General features: G+C 47.8%; 1 protein-coding gene across 2 annotated transcripts in view; it reads right to left on the reverse strand.

Moving 5' to 3' along the window:
* Window positions 1-14,233, reverse strand: part of FSTL4 (follistatin like 4) — a 2,447,383-nt gene that overhangs the window by 196,650 nt on the left and 2,236,500 nt on the right. For both annotated transcript variants that reach the window (XM_069652538.1, XM_069652539.1), the window contains one exon: window positions 9,297-9,415. In XM_069652538.1, the coding sequence (XP_069508639.1) occupies window positions 9,297-9,415 (119 nt within the window). The remainder of the gene's footprint in view (window positions 1-9,296; window positions 9,416-14,233) is intronic.

Below are 14,233 nucleotides of genomic sequence, written 5' to 3' on the forward strand. Positions count from 1 at the left end.
TAGGAATGGCCATTGGGATGAAACAAAACCTTACAAGCTCGTTTGCCTTCCTCATATGCCATTTCTTCCTATCTGTAGTCTATTTCAATAATTTTAGCTTGTAGGTGTCGCAAGGGACAATTAATAAACCAAACTAAAAATCTGTGGAACTCATGAGGAGTCTTTAAATCTAAACTCAAATTAGCTGTGCACCAAGTATGTTTGATGTTGCACATGAATAAAACATTGATTGTAAGCATTGTTTCCCACCTATGTTTGTTACATTCCACCGCAGCCCCGTTATTTGGGCTATGTGTGAGGTGTGCGTCATAAACCGGGTATGCAAAGGTGGCCGTTTGCATTTGCGAATATATTGTAACATTCATTTAATACTAGAAGACTTTAACAGGCCGATTCATGGAATTCCTCACAAAAGTGGCGCACGTGGCTGGCGCACAGCGTGCCTGTGCAAATGTCAGCGCCAGCCGCGTGCGATAAAATCAATTTCTGCGCACAGCGTATTCATGGATTCTCGCCTCCAAAAGCAGACGTGGCACAGAGTGGTGCAGCGACCCTGCATCAGCACCAGTTACGCCCCCAAGAACACCCTTGCGCAAGGAAAAGCCATCAAGATCGCAAAACCATCGCAAAGGGGTGCGCCAACCCTGTACCAGTTTACCGGACTGGCAAACAGCAAACGCAAAGCGGGGAACGTGTATTACGGGTTTCGGGAACACGCGTGCGCGAAAAGTCTCACACGCGATCTGGCCTGGGGGAGCGTGTGCGTGTATTTCAGGGTTGCGTGAGAAGTTCCACATTTGATTGGCCTGGGCGCGTGTATTTCAGAGGTGCGCGAGAAGTTCCACATGTGATTGGCCTGGGCGCGTGTATTCCAGAGGTGCGCGAGAAGTTTCACACATGATTGGCCTGTGCGCGTGTATTTCAGGGGTGCGCGAGAAGTTCCACACGCGATCGGGCCTGGGGGAGTGTGTGCGTGTATTTCAGAGGTGCGCGAGAAGTTCCACACGCGATTGACTTGGGCGCGTGTATTTCAGAGGTGCGCGAGAAGTTCCACACGTGATCGGGCCTGAGGGAGCGTGTGCGTGTATTTCAGGGGTGCGCGAGAAGTTCCACACGCGATTGGCCTGGGCGCATGTATTTCAGAGGTGCGCGAGAAGTTCCACACGCGATTGGCCTGGGCGCGTGTATTTCAGAGGTGCGCGAGAAGTTCCACACGCGATTTCAGCAGGGTACATGTATTTCAGGGGTGCCGGGGAGTCCTACATGTGATTTGGCAGTGTGGGTCCTCCCAGGTGTCCCCTGTACACCCTCCATGGCCCCTGCAGGCAGACCACACCACAGGGGACTACTCTGCATCCCTGGTCATGTCCCGCAGGCACCCCACCCAACATGGGCATGCCCCCCAGCAAAGGTACATGTCTCTTTGCACTACTGATCACCAACTCATGTCCCCTTGCACCCCCAACCCCCAGCATTGCGGGGCACCTGCCAGCAGGCCCCCACTCATGTCCCACTCATGTCCCCCTGCACCCCCACCCCCCAGCATTGCGGAGCACCTGCCAGCAGGCCCCCACTCATGTCCCACTCATGTCCCCCTGCACCCCCACTCCCCAGCATTGCAGGGCACCTGCCAGCATGCCCCCATTCATGTCCCACTCATGACCCCCTGCACCCCCACCCCCCAGCATTGCGGGGCACCTGCCAGCAGGCCCCCACACATGTCCCCCAGCCAACATGTCATCACAATCTAGATCCCTGGCCCTTATGGTCAGCCTCCAAATGCAAAACACCCACTCGAGTATTGCATCCACCCACTTAGAAATGGCAATGACATGATAGAACCCCAATAGCAAGTTTGGAAATGAACACATGGCCCTCACATACACCCAATGGGTGTCAGTGAATCTCAAAACCCTTATCATGATATGCATGATACCAATGAGATGATACTACACATTGAAGTTTGATGAAAAAAATGTATTAAAAACAGCATAAATGGAATTAAAAATAAACAAATGACAATGGGAATCAAAAACCAAAAGCAGCATGTCTGTAAAATAATGAAAAACGACAAATCATAATCCAAAGGAAAGGTGTCCAAAGTCACAGTTCAAGAAAGTAAATCCAAGGTAAAAACAAAACTGAAAACCATTGCTCCATGGGTAAATCCAAAAAAAAATAAAAAAATCCAACAGTCAACTATATACAGATAAACAAACTAGGTTCCATGATCCCAACTGAAGAAATGAAACCTACATAAAAATACTACCTAATAAAATAAAACTATATACAAAAATGTGGCCCATTGTCCAAAAGGTCCAAAATAAATAAAAAAGCAAAGGAAACCTAACACTAACTACATAACTATTTACAAGGGCAGCGGGCTAGTCCGACGGCTCACTGGTTGTTGTCATGGGCCAGGGCATCATCAAACTCCTGTTCAATGGCTTGGAGGCGGGCATGTTCCCTGGCCCCGAGGTCCTGCAGGGATAATGCAGTGTCCAGCTCCAACTCCCTGCGAAGACCCTCAAGGCACTCAGGCCGCCTCAGCACCCTGCGCATGGAGTTCTCCGCCCTGACCATTGTGAGCCGTTCCTCCTCTGCCCGCTGCCGCTCCGCACCTATCTGCTGACCCAACCGCTCCCACACGGAAGCCACTCCCATTCCAGGGTTCTCCTGCCCTCCGGCCGATGCCTGCACCCCTGATGTTGATGGCCCCAAGCCATGATGCCTCCCACGTCGAGCCTGCCGCTGCCTCCGACGCAACTGCCTGTGCCGGCACGACGGCATCCAGGCTGATGGAAACCACTGACGCCGTTGTGCACGTGCCCTGCCCGATGATGCCGTCACATCCTTCATCTGCTGGGGTCCAGTTGCTGGTGTGTCTGCCCCTGCTGGACCTCCGACTCCCGACTGTGGCAGGGATGGGATCCCCACCGAGGTGGCTGCATTGGTCAGGGAGGTCCACAGGGGGCCCTGGTGGCATCTGGGCCGGAAGACGGCATGGAGTACGACTGGCGCATAGCCTCCACAGAGGAGGAGATGGTCGCCAGAGTGCCCGACACATGTACGAGACCCCCGACCATGACCGCTCCCAACTGGGCCACGTTGGCACGGTGCTCTTCGTGATGACGTGCGTGCTCCCCCCAGGAAGCACGCACCTCATCACAAATGACAGCCGTGCACAACGCAACACTAATCAGGAGCTTCTCCATACGGCCAGGGGTCCCCTCGTCCACAGGTGGAGGGGAGTCAGATGACATGGACATCCCCCCTACCTGCGGACGGGCCTGGGATGGGGCATCCCTGCTGGTGCATGGTGGTGCAGTCACAGTGTCAGGGACAGTGACATGCACAGGCACCTCCACGGTGACCTGTGCTGCCTCCTGCCCCTGCCCCTGGACTGCACCACTTGCACCAGCAGGGATGCCCCCACCAGGCCCCATGTGCGGCTCAGTAGCGGCCTCCTCCTCCTCTGTGGAAACCACCAACCTGGATGGCTCCACACCGTCTTCCGCCGTTGCAAGCCCCTGTGGGGGCTCACCAACCCCTTCCGCTGCAGCCGTGGGGGCATCCCCGCCACTTAGCTCCACAGCACCGCCTCCGCCCTCTACTTCACTTTGCGCTGTGTAGAGGGAGACATTGAACACAAGCATCAGGGTACTGTACAATGGTCCCCTAGACAGGAAGCAATAGCAGATGAGTGGCACTGTCAAAGATCACTTCCATCATGTCCCTCCACAACACATGGGTCAGTGCAGGCAAAACACATGCAGTAACAGGCATGGCACATGCTAGGGACATAAGCAAACATGTCCAAGGGACTCTTGAAGCATACAATGTTGTTTTTGGACTCACATGCATCATGGGTCATGCCCATCACATGCACACACTTCAACGTACTTTCATCCATCTGGACTCGTACACCCCAGACACAGTGGATGCAAGGATAACTAGGCTGCATCAGTGAATCTGAACATTGTCAAAGACATGTGTCATGCATCCATGGCATCCAAAAGTCACAGACACGCAGGTCAGAAACACAGACATGGACACCATACATGTACATGGCATCAGCACCCATCCCTCACCCACACCCATGTCCAGGAACAGAGACTGGCATGCCCATGTGTCCATTCCGCATAGGGCTCCCCATGTTACATTTCAACACATACACCAACCGTGTGCTTCACACATTACTGGTCTCACATGCATGACCATGATGTCCCTGCACACACACACGCGTACATGGCCTATGTCACACATACAGGCAAGTATCAGACAACCAGCACGCTGCAACATGCCCTGTCTCACACAGCAATACTTGGCCACTTACCGCTCGACTCCAGACGCTGCCTCTCAAGGATCTTGGCATGGAGCGCTGGGCGTACGCGTTCCAGGACCCTCAGCTGGATGGTACTCATGCTGCCCCGGCCCCCCTCCACGAGGCGTCGGGCCTTTATGAGGGTCCTGGACCTGAAGTCCTCCCAGCGCTTCTTGACTTGCTTGATGTTGCGGGTTGCCACCCCCTCCGCGTTGATGGCAACCACAAAGTCGTCCCAGATCCTGTCCCATCCTTCCTTGTCGGCACGTGGTGATCCGAAGAGGGCATCATAATGCCCCAGTACAAGCTCCACCAGGACACCAACTTCCTTCTGACTGAAGCTGGTGGCCCTCTGCCCCTCTGGCTGGGGGTCGCCAGTGGTCTCGGATGGTGTTTGCCCCGACATGGTGACCCCCGAAGCAGGCGTGGGTGGGCAACTGGGTCCTGGGGCTGGGCTGTGGAGCGATGGTATCCCAGTCGGGAGTGTTCTGTTCCAGCAGGGGTGGACACAGCAACTGGACCCCTGCAGATGGCTGATGTGCAGGCACCAAATGGCAGGGCATGGTGGCAGCAGGCAGGCAGTCAGCAGCAGATGGCTCGTAGGAGGCTGCTTGGGGCTCTGGGGGCAGTAATTCGGCCTTTTGGGCAGGAGCGTGGTCTTCCGTGTGCTTACGCGTGGCCAGCTTGATACGGAGTGATTTGGCACATGAAAATTCTGCACGTCAGTGTGTGAATCGAGGAAAGGCCCTTAGCGCGTAAGCGCGTCAGCACGCATAAGCGATTCCATTGGACCAAAGGCCCTTAGCGCGTATGCATGTCTGTGACGTATCGCGCACGGGCGTTGCTTTTCATGGGGTGCGGTGCGTGTGTTTTGCAGGCGTTGGGGTTCGTACGCTATTACTTCACAGCGGGTGGGTGTTGGCTACGCGTTCTTCTACACGCAAGGCAGACAGTGAGTGGTACCCTGCTCCCCCAGACCCGATCGCATGTAAAAACACCTGCGAGCCTCTGAACTACACGTACCCCGCTCCCCCAGGCCCGATCGCGTGTAAAAACACCTGCGAGCCCCTGAACTACACGTACCCCGCTCCCCCAGGCCCGATCGCGTGTAAAAACACGCGCGAGCCCCTGAAATACACGTACCCTGCTCTCCCAGGCCCGATCGCGTGTGAAAACAACCGCGAGCCCCTGAAATATACGCGCCCAGGCCAATCGTGTGTGAAACTTCTCGCGCACCTCTGAAATACACGCACACGCTCCCCCAGGCCCGATCGCGTGTGAAACTTTTCTCGCGCACCTCTGGAATACACGCACACGCTCCCCCAGTCCCGATCGCGTGTGAAACTTCTTGCGCACCTCTGAGATACACGCACACGCTCCCCCAGGCCCGATCGCGTGTGGGCCTTCTCTGGCGCACATTTTTTTCCTGCGCAGGGATGCTACCGCCTGCTTTCGTGTGGCGGACATGTATGGGCCTGTGCGCGTCTTTGGCCGTGCTCTGTTTTTCCCTATTCGATTCCATGAATACGTGTTGCAGGCGAGCATATGGGCGTTCTGCGCACTTGCCTCCTGTACTTCCCCCATGACGCCCACATTTTCACGAGTTGTTCCCCATTCTGCGTGTGACGCCCCGTGTTACGCCTACTTTTGTTATGTGCGCTGCGCTATGTGCGAATTCACGGTGGCCTTATTGCACGGCGTCCGATGACCTGTGCGTCAGCGTGCGCCGCGCACTCTTTTTCAGCGCACATCCCACATTTTGCGCGTGCACGGACTTCCATGAATTGATGTGCGATGTTTTCTGTGCGATAATCGCACTTGCACTGCGATTTTCGCTATTTCACTGCGAATCGCACGTTTTCGCACGCGTGCCCGTTTTTTCGGCGCACATTGATTCTATGAATCGGCCTGTAAATATTGGTTTGAACATGAACGTTTGCGACACAGGTTCACTACTTTTGACTGCAGGGTGTATGAGTCTGTCATAAGAACTAATTTGGGATTGTCATTCAAACCTAGTGACGATGTACAACTGATCCTCAAAACAAGAACCATAGAAATCATGCACTGCTCTGAAGAAATAAAAATAGAAAAAAATATGTATTTTAATCTATAGTTTCAAAATGTTAATCTTCATGTTAATGCAATTGTATACAAACAATAGGCAACCATTTCGCATATGTCTATTCTTGCATTGAATGTGCACATTGATATGCAAATTGAAGCTACTTGCTTCAATAATAACTTAATGATTATACATTTTGAGACTTCAGATAAAAAAATACAGAAATGCATTTCAATTTGATTTCTTCGGAAACACAATAACGTATTAACATCAACCCTGGTTCAATTATGTGGAAGAGAGCTCAAATACTTGGCTTCATGTTTTGAGCTTCATTTGGTAGTACTGGTGGCATATGGCAATGCTTGAGGTTCGCCAGTGTAATGCTGCAGCTCAAGATGTACACACATGCACAATTTCTGATCAGTTACACACATGCAGTTTACAGACTGCCCAATCTGACCTCTAAAGCCTCTCCATGGTTCTGCAATAGAAAATGAAACCCAGACATGGGTGCTATAGCTGAAGCATTGGCAGGTACTTGGTCAGTTTGTGTTCTGGCAGCTACACCTGTGTGTGAAAATTGCAGGCATTGCTGAAATGAATGTAGATGCGTTGCTCTGTGGTGTGGCTAACTACCAGTAAATGGCCACAGATACCTCACTCCGAGTTACGTCATCAGAACACAGCACAACTTCGTTGTGATACAGATGGCAACAGAATAGCAAATACAACAAAGAACTACTAGGTGCATTCAAAGTTGGTATACTGCAAATACAATGCTTGTGGGTTCTGGTTGCATTGGTTGCCAGTTTGCTGTCTATCTGGTGTTACATGTTTGGTGCTGTAACATCATGTCAACAAAAAGGCACTGAAAGAATAGTGCAAGACTGAAGGTCCATATCGCCCTGCGGGTGGCGCCCAAACAAGGGCATGGGTGTAGCAAAAGAGTGCTTTTAGTCTATGATCATATATTTCTCATTTGCCAACTGAAAGCATATACGAAGACCAGTGTAGATGGCAGTAGATTGTCTGTAGAGCTGCTTTGGATCTTTGTGTGTCCTCTAATGGGGTTCCATTCTTGTTTAGACTCGGTGGACCCATGTTGTCTATTGAAAACTGTCTTTCTTGGTGCTTGGATCAGAAACTTATGATCTCCCATCACCACAGTACTTTGCTGGACAAAGGGAAGCATGAAGAGTTGTTGCAGCAGTATGTTACCTGCAATATGTTCTTCTGAACCTCCCATGTGGTCAGCTGCCACTATGTACGATTCTAGGGCACGGGGTGTAATAGTTGCTCTTAATCAAGTTGTTCTGAAGATTGTCTGCCTCTTATCATGAGCTCCTGCATTCTTGGTTGACAGAAATCCAGCAGTGGAGGTTTTATTTGATGCAACGTTGTGGTTTAGTGGTTCTATGTAGTCTTTAAATAAGCCTGTGTTGGAATACCACCTATTGTGATCTTTAATGTGTAATTAAGGAGCAGGTTGGGCATAGTATGTGGATTTCGAACCTTTTTTTTAAAAAGTCCCTGGGCCTGATTTAAAAAAGTGTTTTGCCGTGGGGCTAACCCATTAAAACAATCTATGTAAATCAGGCCCTTGGTCTACTCGGACATTCATTGCGTCATGATGGCCTCCACTCAGTGGTATAGTTCAATGCATGTGTTGGTTTCTATACTATGTCTGTAACATGTGTTTTATTGATGTGCAGACATGTCGTCCATGGGTTCTGTTAAGCTAGGATTACATTAAGCCAGACAGACAGAGATTAGTGTTATCACCCACACCATAAAATGCAATTTGGACTGTCACTGCATAGGCACATACTAGTGTTTCAGCAATGTCTGTGCTTAATGTATACTTCAGCAGTAATTCCCATTGTATTTCTTTTGCAAAATAACATCGACGCATGCCTTCTATGTGTAACACGTTTTGTGTTACATCTTCATCCTTTCTGATTGTTCCAGTGCTTCTGGTCCATGAGGTTCTGTAGCCCTTCTGTCAATATCATGTCATTTGTGTGAGGTTTGCGCCATTTCTCTTTGTATACATCCGGGGCCCTATGTCTGATATCTAAGAGGGAAGGTGATGATAAGGAATGCACCATTCTGCAATTTCATTCTTGGCCACAAGGCATATTTAAGTATAAGAACATTTTGGATGTGCTTGCCTTGTTGGCTCGTCTTCTGGTATCCTTGTTGTGGGAAAGGATTCTATTTATACATATAATGGAATATGCTCACCTGGCTTCTCTCTGGACACACCCTTATTTTGTATTTGGATTTCAACATTGATGCTTATGAATTACAATTTGGCAAATAGCTTGCCCAAAAAGGTTCTATTCTTACAAATTGTGTCCAGTAGTCATTTGTTTGAAATGGTACTACATAAAATGATGAAGCCACTCCCTAAAAATGGAACCGACCAGCATAGCTACACAGATGGGAAACTAAACAATGCATACAACTTTTTCATTGTTGGGAGTCTTGGGAGAGTAGCTGAGGGGCAACGTGCTCACCTTGGAAGCAAGATGACATGGAGCAACACAGGTTCGATCCCCTGTCTGCGCAATAACCAATTACAATTACAATTGTGGTCACACACTCAGATATCTCAAAACCCACAATTTAGTAAAGCACAGAATGTTTTAGAGCATTTTTCTAAATGGCAAACATGTCTTAGTGAGATACATGTATAGATAGATGCCCAGCTTTAGACAACATCATTTTGATAAACACAGTGATGTGAATGGCAGAAGGACAGACACATTATTGACTAGAATGCAAAGAAAAATAACTAGTGTTAGTCATCTGGATGAATTGGTTCATTAAGCTCCTAACAGAGCTGATGAAAATGGATCTGAATAGCCAAATCACTATTTAATTTATAAGTGTCCACAGACTTACATAGGTTGTAAAAATCTTGTCGCTGGGCTTTATCTGCCGCCGAATCTCACACTCGTTTGGCTGGATCAGTGTTATTCCCTCGTCCGAAAAAACATAAAAAAGATTTCCTACGCTTAGACCTTGAGGAAGGAAGAAAAAAAACATTAAAAACTGCATTACGAATTCAAGGCCTCTCTTTTGGGCATTATATAGCAGACTCTTGCATGTGGGCTGAGGTAGTCACAGACAAATCCAAAAATGTAAGGTTTGGTGGGTAATAGGGCCTTGGCATTAGATGTGTGATGTGTTTTCATATCCCATAACATCCCTTTAGATAATGTTGGCCATGTTAGTATCTTCAATGATGACAAAGTCTTGTGTGCATGCTTGGAACAATGCCAATTTAACTGAGTTTAGTATAGTGCATTTTTGTCAGCAGAAAGATGACGTTTGGGTGCGCCCAAAGGTAGTCCTTTGGGCATATAGACATACGAATACATCATTTAATGGAAACTAAATTGCCATAGGTACATGGAAAATATATAGCAAATATAGACCAGCACCACATTTTGTCACTTTCATCCATATAACCTGCAAGCAGAAATGCACTACAAAATGTGGAGAAACACTACATAACTATACCCACCAATACACATTTTTGAAGTGGAAGTCTTAAGGGTATATTCATGTCAACACAGTTACCATCATTGATCATAACTGTGGCCTTTTTGAGCAACATGTCAACAAAGAAGAGAATAGTTTTTTCTCCGTTCAATGTTCCAACCGGCGCGCTCAATAATGGCGGTGGATTCATACCTCGGGAATATGGTGACCGTCCAACGTAATGATAGTTTAACATGTGGTTTCTGGCAGCTATTGGGATATTGGAATCAGGTGAATATACAGTGATGTGATCCATTTAAAATCATTTCTTGCAATAGTCCTGCACATTGCAAGTTTTGATAACGTACTTATCTGACAAAATTTTATGTCAAGCGGGCGGTGCACTATTCTTTTATTTGATTTTATTAATGTATCCAAAAGATTTTCTTTTAATACACTGTTGAACGTTACTTCTTGGACAAGATCGACTACTGCGAACTGCAAATCAAAATGTATTTTTTTTTTCAATTCTAGAATTGAATGCGAAAGTGTGGCATGCTATCAGATGGAATTGAGAGGCAGCAATGGAATCAGCTTGAACACCACTCCATACCAAATACACCTACTCAGGCATGAAGCAGCCGCCACATTTCTGATTGGATCCCGCAGGAAACCTGGAGGGACAACCTAGCCAAGATAGAGGAGAAGCTCTGTCCTGGGCAGTCCACTAAATGTAGGTGCCTCGACCAAAATGGCTGCCAAGAAAAATCAAGTAAATGTTGTTTCCTCTTGTAAACAGCCATGCTAGAGTGAACCTGTGCGCTGTCCCCCTTTGTAGCCTAATGAAACATTTAAGAAATAAACTTTAGTTCCTATCATAAGATCTTATTAAACCTGCACCAGTGTGCGCTGTCAGTGCAGACAGAGTTGATATTTTGCATGATCATCACCCAAAGTGGTGTTTATATACACAGGTGTGGCTCTCTCTTGATTCATTCCATCAAGAGGGCTGACACCCTCACCGTGTCTCGCTTTGTACATTTCACGATGGACTCACTGTGATGTGTCTGCAAATTAGAATGAGCGCACTATATCTCCCACCCCCAACAAAAGCACCATGTATGCAAGGACATTACCTTTGTTCAGCACTGGGCCTTTTGGTTGCCTGCTTGGTGTGTTCCATGATATTCACAGCTGGAAGTCTCCATACATTAGGTTGTATAGAGCTTGACTGCGAGCATGGATGTATTTCTGACATTTTTGTATGAAACAGCCTCCAAACGTCAATGCTCTTGCCGCCACTCTGGCTAACGGAATTCCCACTGGATTAGGAGTGGGGTAATGGCAGAATTCATCCCCACTTTTTGGGTCCACAGGACAACATGGGAATTTTTGCAGATTTGCAGTGAGCGTTAATTCAGCCAAAATGAATCCTGTGATAGAGGATTTACCTCCAGTAAAACCCTAGAGGTAAGTAAGCCATTTCACCACTAACCTCAGAGTTTGCCAGTCTGGGAAAGGGGTGGTAACGTCGTTACTCCCATTAATTCCCATGCCACCACACATATAAGGGTGCCCATTGCCTGTTAACATCCATTATTTCTGCTCCTTACACTAAATTCAGTATATCTGAGTTCTATGTAAAACGTTTTCCTAAAACACTTCTTTTTCGATGACATCTTTGGAATGTGGTTGTGTGAAAGCTGTGATATATTCCTCTAGGGGCGAGGTATCCCTTGTGCCCCTTGCCTTCCTTCTCTTACCTACAGTCCTCCCTGCCTGTTTACGTTTAACCCTTTCTGCTGGTCCAAAGTTATTCAGAAAGATATCATCAGGGAAAGCGTTTTTCAGAAGACATTTTCAAGATATGTTGGTATGTGCTGTAAGACATCAGCAATGTAAAGGATACTTTATGTTTGTGTATGGTCATTTCAGTGTGCATTAATAGAGCCAGGGGTGCCATTTAAAGTTGACAATCAAGCCATCTACACAGAAGAAACCGATGAGCAGGCATTCTGTTCACATTAAATAACTGATCTCTGAAATTAAAACGTTCTGAACAAGGTAGACCAGACCCACCCTGTGGTTTGCCCAGTTTAGGCAATCTATATTATAACCTCTCACTTCCTTTAATTCTAAATCTGTTCTGCCAGTAGATGTAGGTGCCCACAGTAACAAAACGCAGGATCACTGCAGAGAGCAGGTGTTTCTCTAATAATGTGTGTGGGTTGTGATGCAGCGTTGTCAGGGTTCTGTATGCCCCGTTACGGTTGTAGGTCATATGGTTGAAAACAAAAGGATCAAATGCCTTTTGATCGACACTAAAATGATCGAAAAAAATTGTCGATTTTTTTTATTATGGTGGGGTTGCCACCCAACCCCCGTTTTCTTTATTTAAAACATTTTTCTACCAACTCCTTTCCCCAGAAGCTCAGTGTATCCCGAGCTCTGGTTCTCTCGAAGCTGGACTACTGTAACAGCCTCTATCTTAATCTGCCTGCTTCCACTCTCCGCCCTCTGCAACTCATCCAGAACAGAACTGCCTCAAGCCCATCCAGAACAGAACTGCCTCAAGCCCAGGGACCGTATCTCTCCAGGACTGAAATCTCTACACTGGCTCCCAGTGGCTGCGAGGATTAAGTTCAAAACCCTCTGCATTGTCCACACGGCCTTCTGGGGTCTGGGGCCTAAATACCTTCAACTCTCTCTTCCTAAATATCTTCCTTCCCGAGACCTTCGCTCATCCGTCTCCAACTCCCTCAGGGTTAGCCGCTTCTCGAAGCAACAAGCTGGGGGTAGATCTCTCTCCGTGGCAGGGTCCCCCATCTGGAACAGCCTTCCTGCCTCCCTGAAACTTGAGGAGAACCATCTCCGGTTCCGGAAGCACCTCAAAAACCTTCCTCTTTGCCTCTGCTTTCTCTCTCCCTCTCCCCTGCTAAATCCTTCACTGAAACTGCACTGAATCTGCAACTGGGCCACTCTCACCGACCTCGGTCCTGGGCCCAGCCACTCTCCACTTGCACTACCTCCCTGGCAACCTCTGCACTGCAGGACTGTCTCTGTATCCCTACAGCCCCCCCCCCTTCCCAGCACTTGTCTGCACTTACTTTGCACTTGCCACCAGCTGGCCCTATTTATTTATTTATTTTATTCTACTTACTTGTACTGCACTTCCCCCCTCCCCTTCCCCTTGCACTTTTCCCTTCCCCCTATCCCTGCACTTGCGCGATCTGAATGACACCTGGCCTAGTAGGATCGTTGTCTGTCTTCCCCTTGTTTCCCCCCTCACTGCCTCGTCGCGCCTTGAAACACTTGTGTATAGGCGCGTTACAAATGTCAAATCATATCATATTATCATAACCCAAACTAAAATATAAATAAATAAATAAATAAATAAATAAATAAATAAATGTGATCCTTTATTTTCGACCATTTGACTGGACACCCCCGTTACAGATGCACTTGCATCATTGCCACAAATTCATACCGGGAGTGTGATATACCATAACCTTTAAACCCTTGGATGCATGCCAGGAAAGGTCATTACATAACCTTTGATTCTAATGCCTTTAAAAACGCTGGCTCTTATAACACTGTAGGGATTGTATACAAATAATAAGCGTTACATGAAGACGTTCCTTAACACTAATGCATTAGTGGACAGTGTACAGTGGCAAGGACAATGTGGCCGTGGTTCCAATCCCTCGTGGGTGCTAATGTGACCAAACGGCCTCCAGTTACACTGCCGAACATGGCTGTACATCAGGTGGGGGTGCGCTCACAAGAACTTGTGCCTGCACTCTTGTGGGTTCAATTGCCACCCCATTCGCAATTGACGGGCATACATACGCAAGTCTGAAAGCACCCGTCAGCGACAGGCCATGCTTATGTGGCATACATACTTCCACCGCCTCACATTTATTGTGATGTGTTGTCCTTTGCAATCGTGCTGTTGTATTCGCGTATACTGTTGTATTCTTGTTAAGCGCTTTGGAGAAAGCGTGGTAACATTTAAATACAAATACAATGGTTGTGATGTGTGCTAATGATATTGTTTGTCATCCTTAAAGTCACGTCATTCTTTTTACACATTTACTTTTGACTGAAGGATCTGCCCAGCTGGTGTTAAAAGAACAGTTCTTAATTAAGTGCCAAGGGTGAGGTATCTCGTCCTTGGGATTCCCTCCCCAGTGCCAAGGACGAGATAGATCGTCCTTGGCACTTAAGGGGTTAATGACGGAGAAAATGTTAGAAGGCTTTGCATGGTGAAATACTGAAATCACCAAAAAGGCCTTGGCACTGGGGGGAAACCCCATGGCAGTTAAAAGGTTAATAACTGGTTGGGATCCATTTTT

Source organism: Ambystoma mexicanum, chromosome 3p, assembly GCF_040938575.1.
Source record: "Ambystoma mexicanum isolate Mex_15411 chromosome 3p, UKY_AmexF1_1, whole genome shotgun sequence".
Taxonomy (NCBI): domain Eukaryota; kingdom Metazoa; phylum Chordata; class Amphibia; order Caudata; family Ambystomatidae; genus Ambystoma; species Ambystoma mexicanum.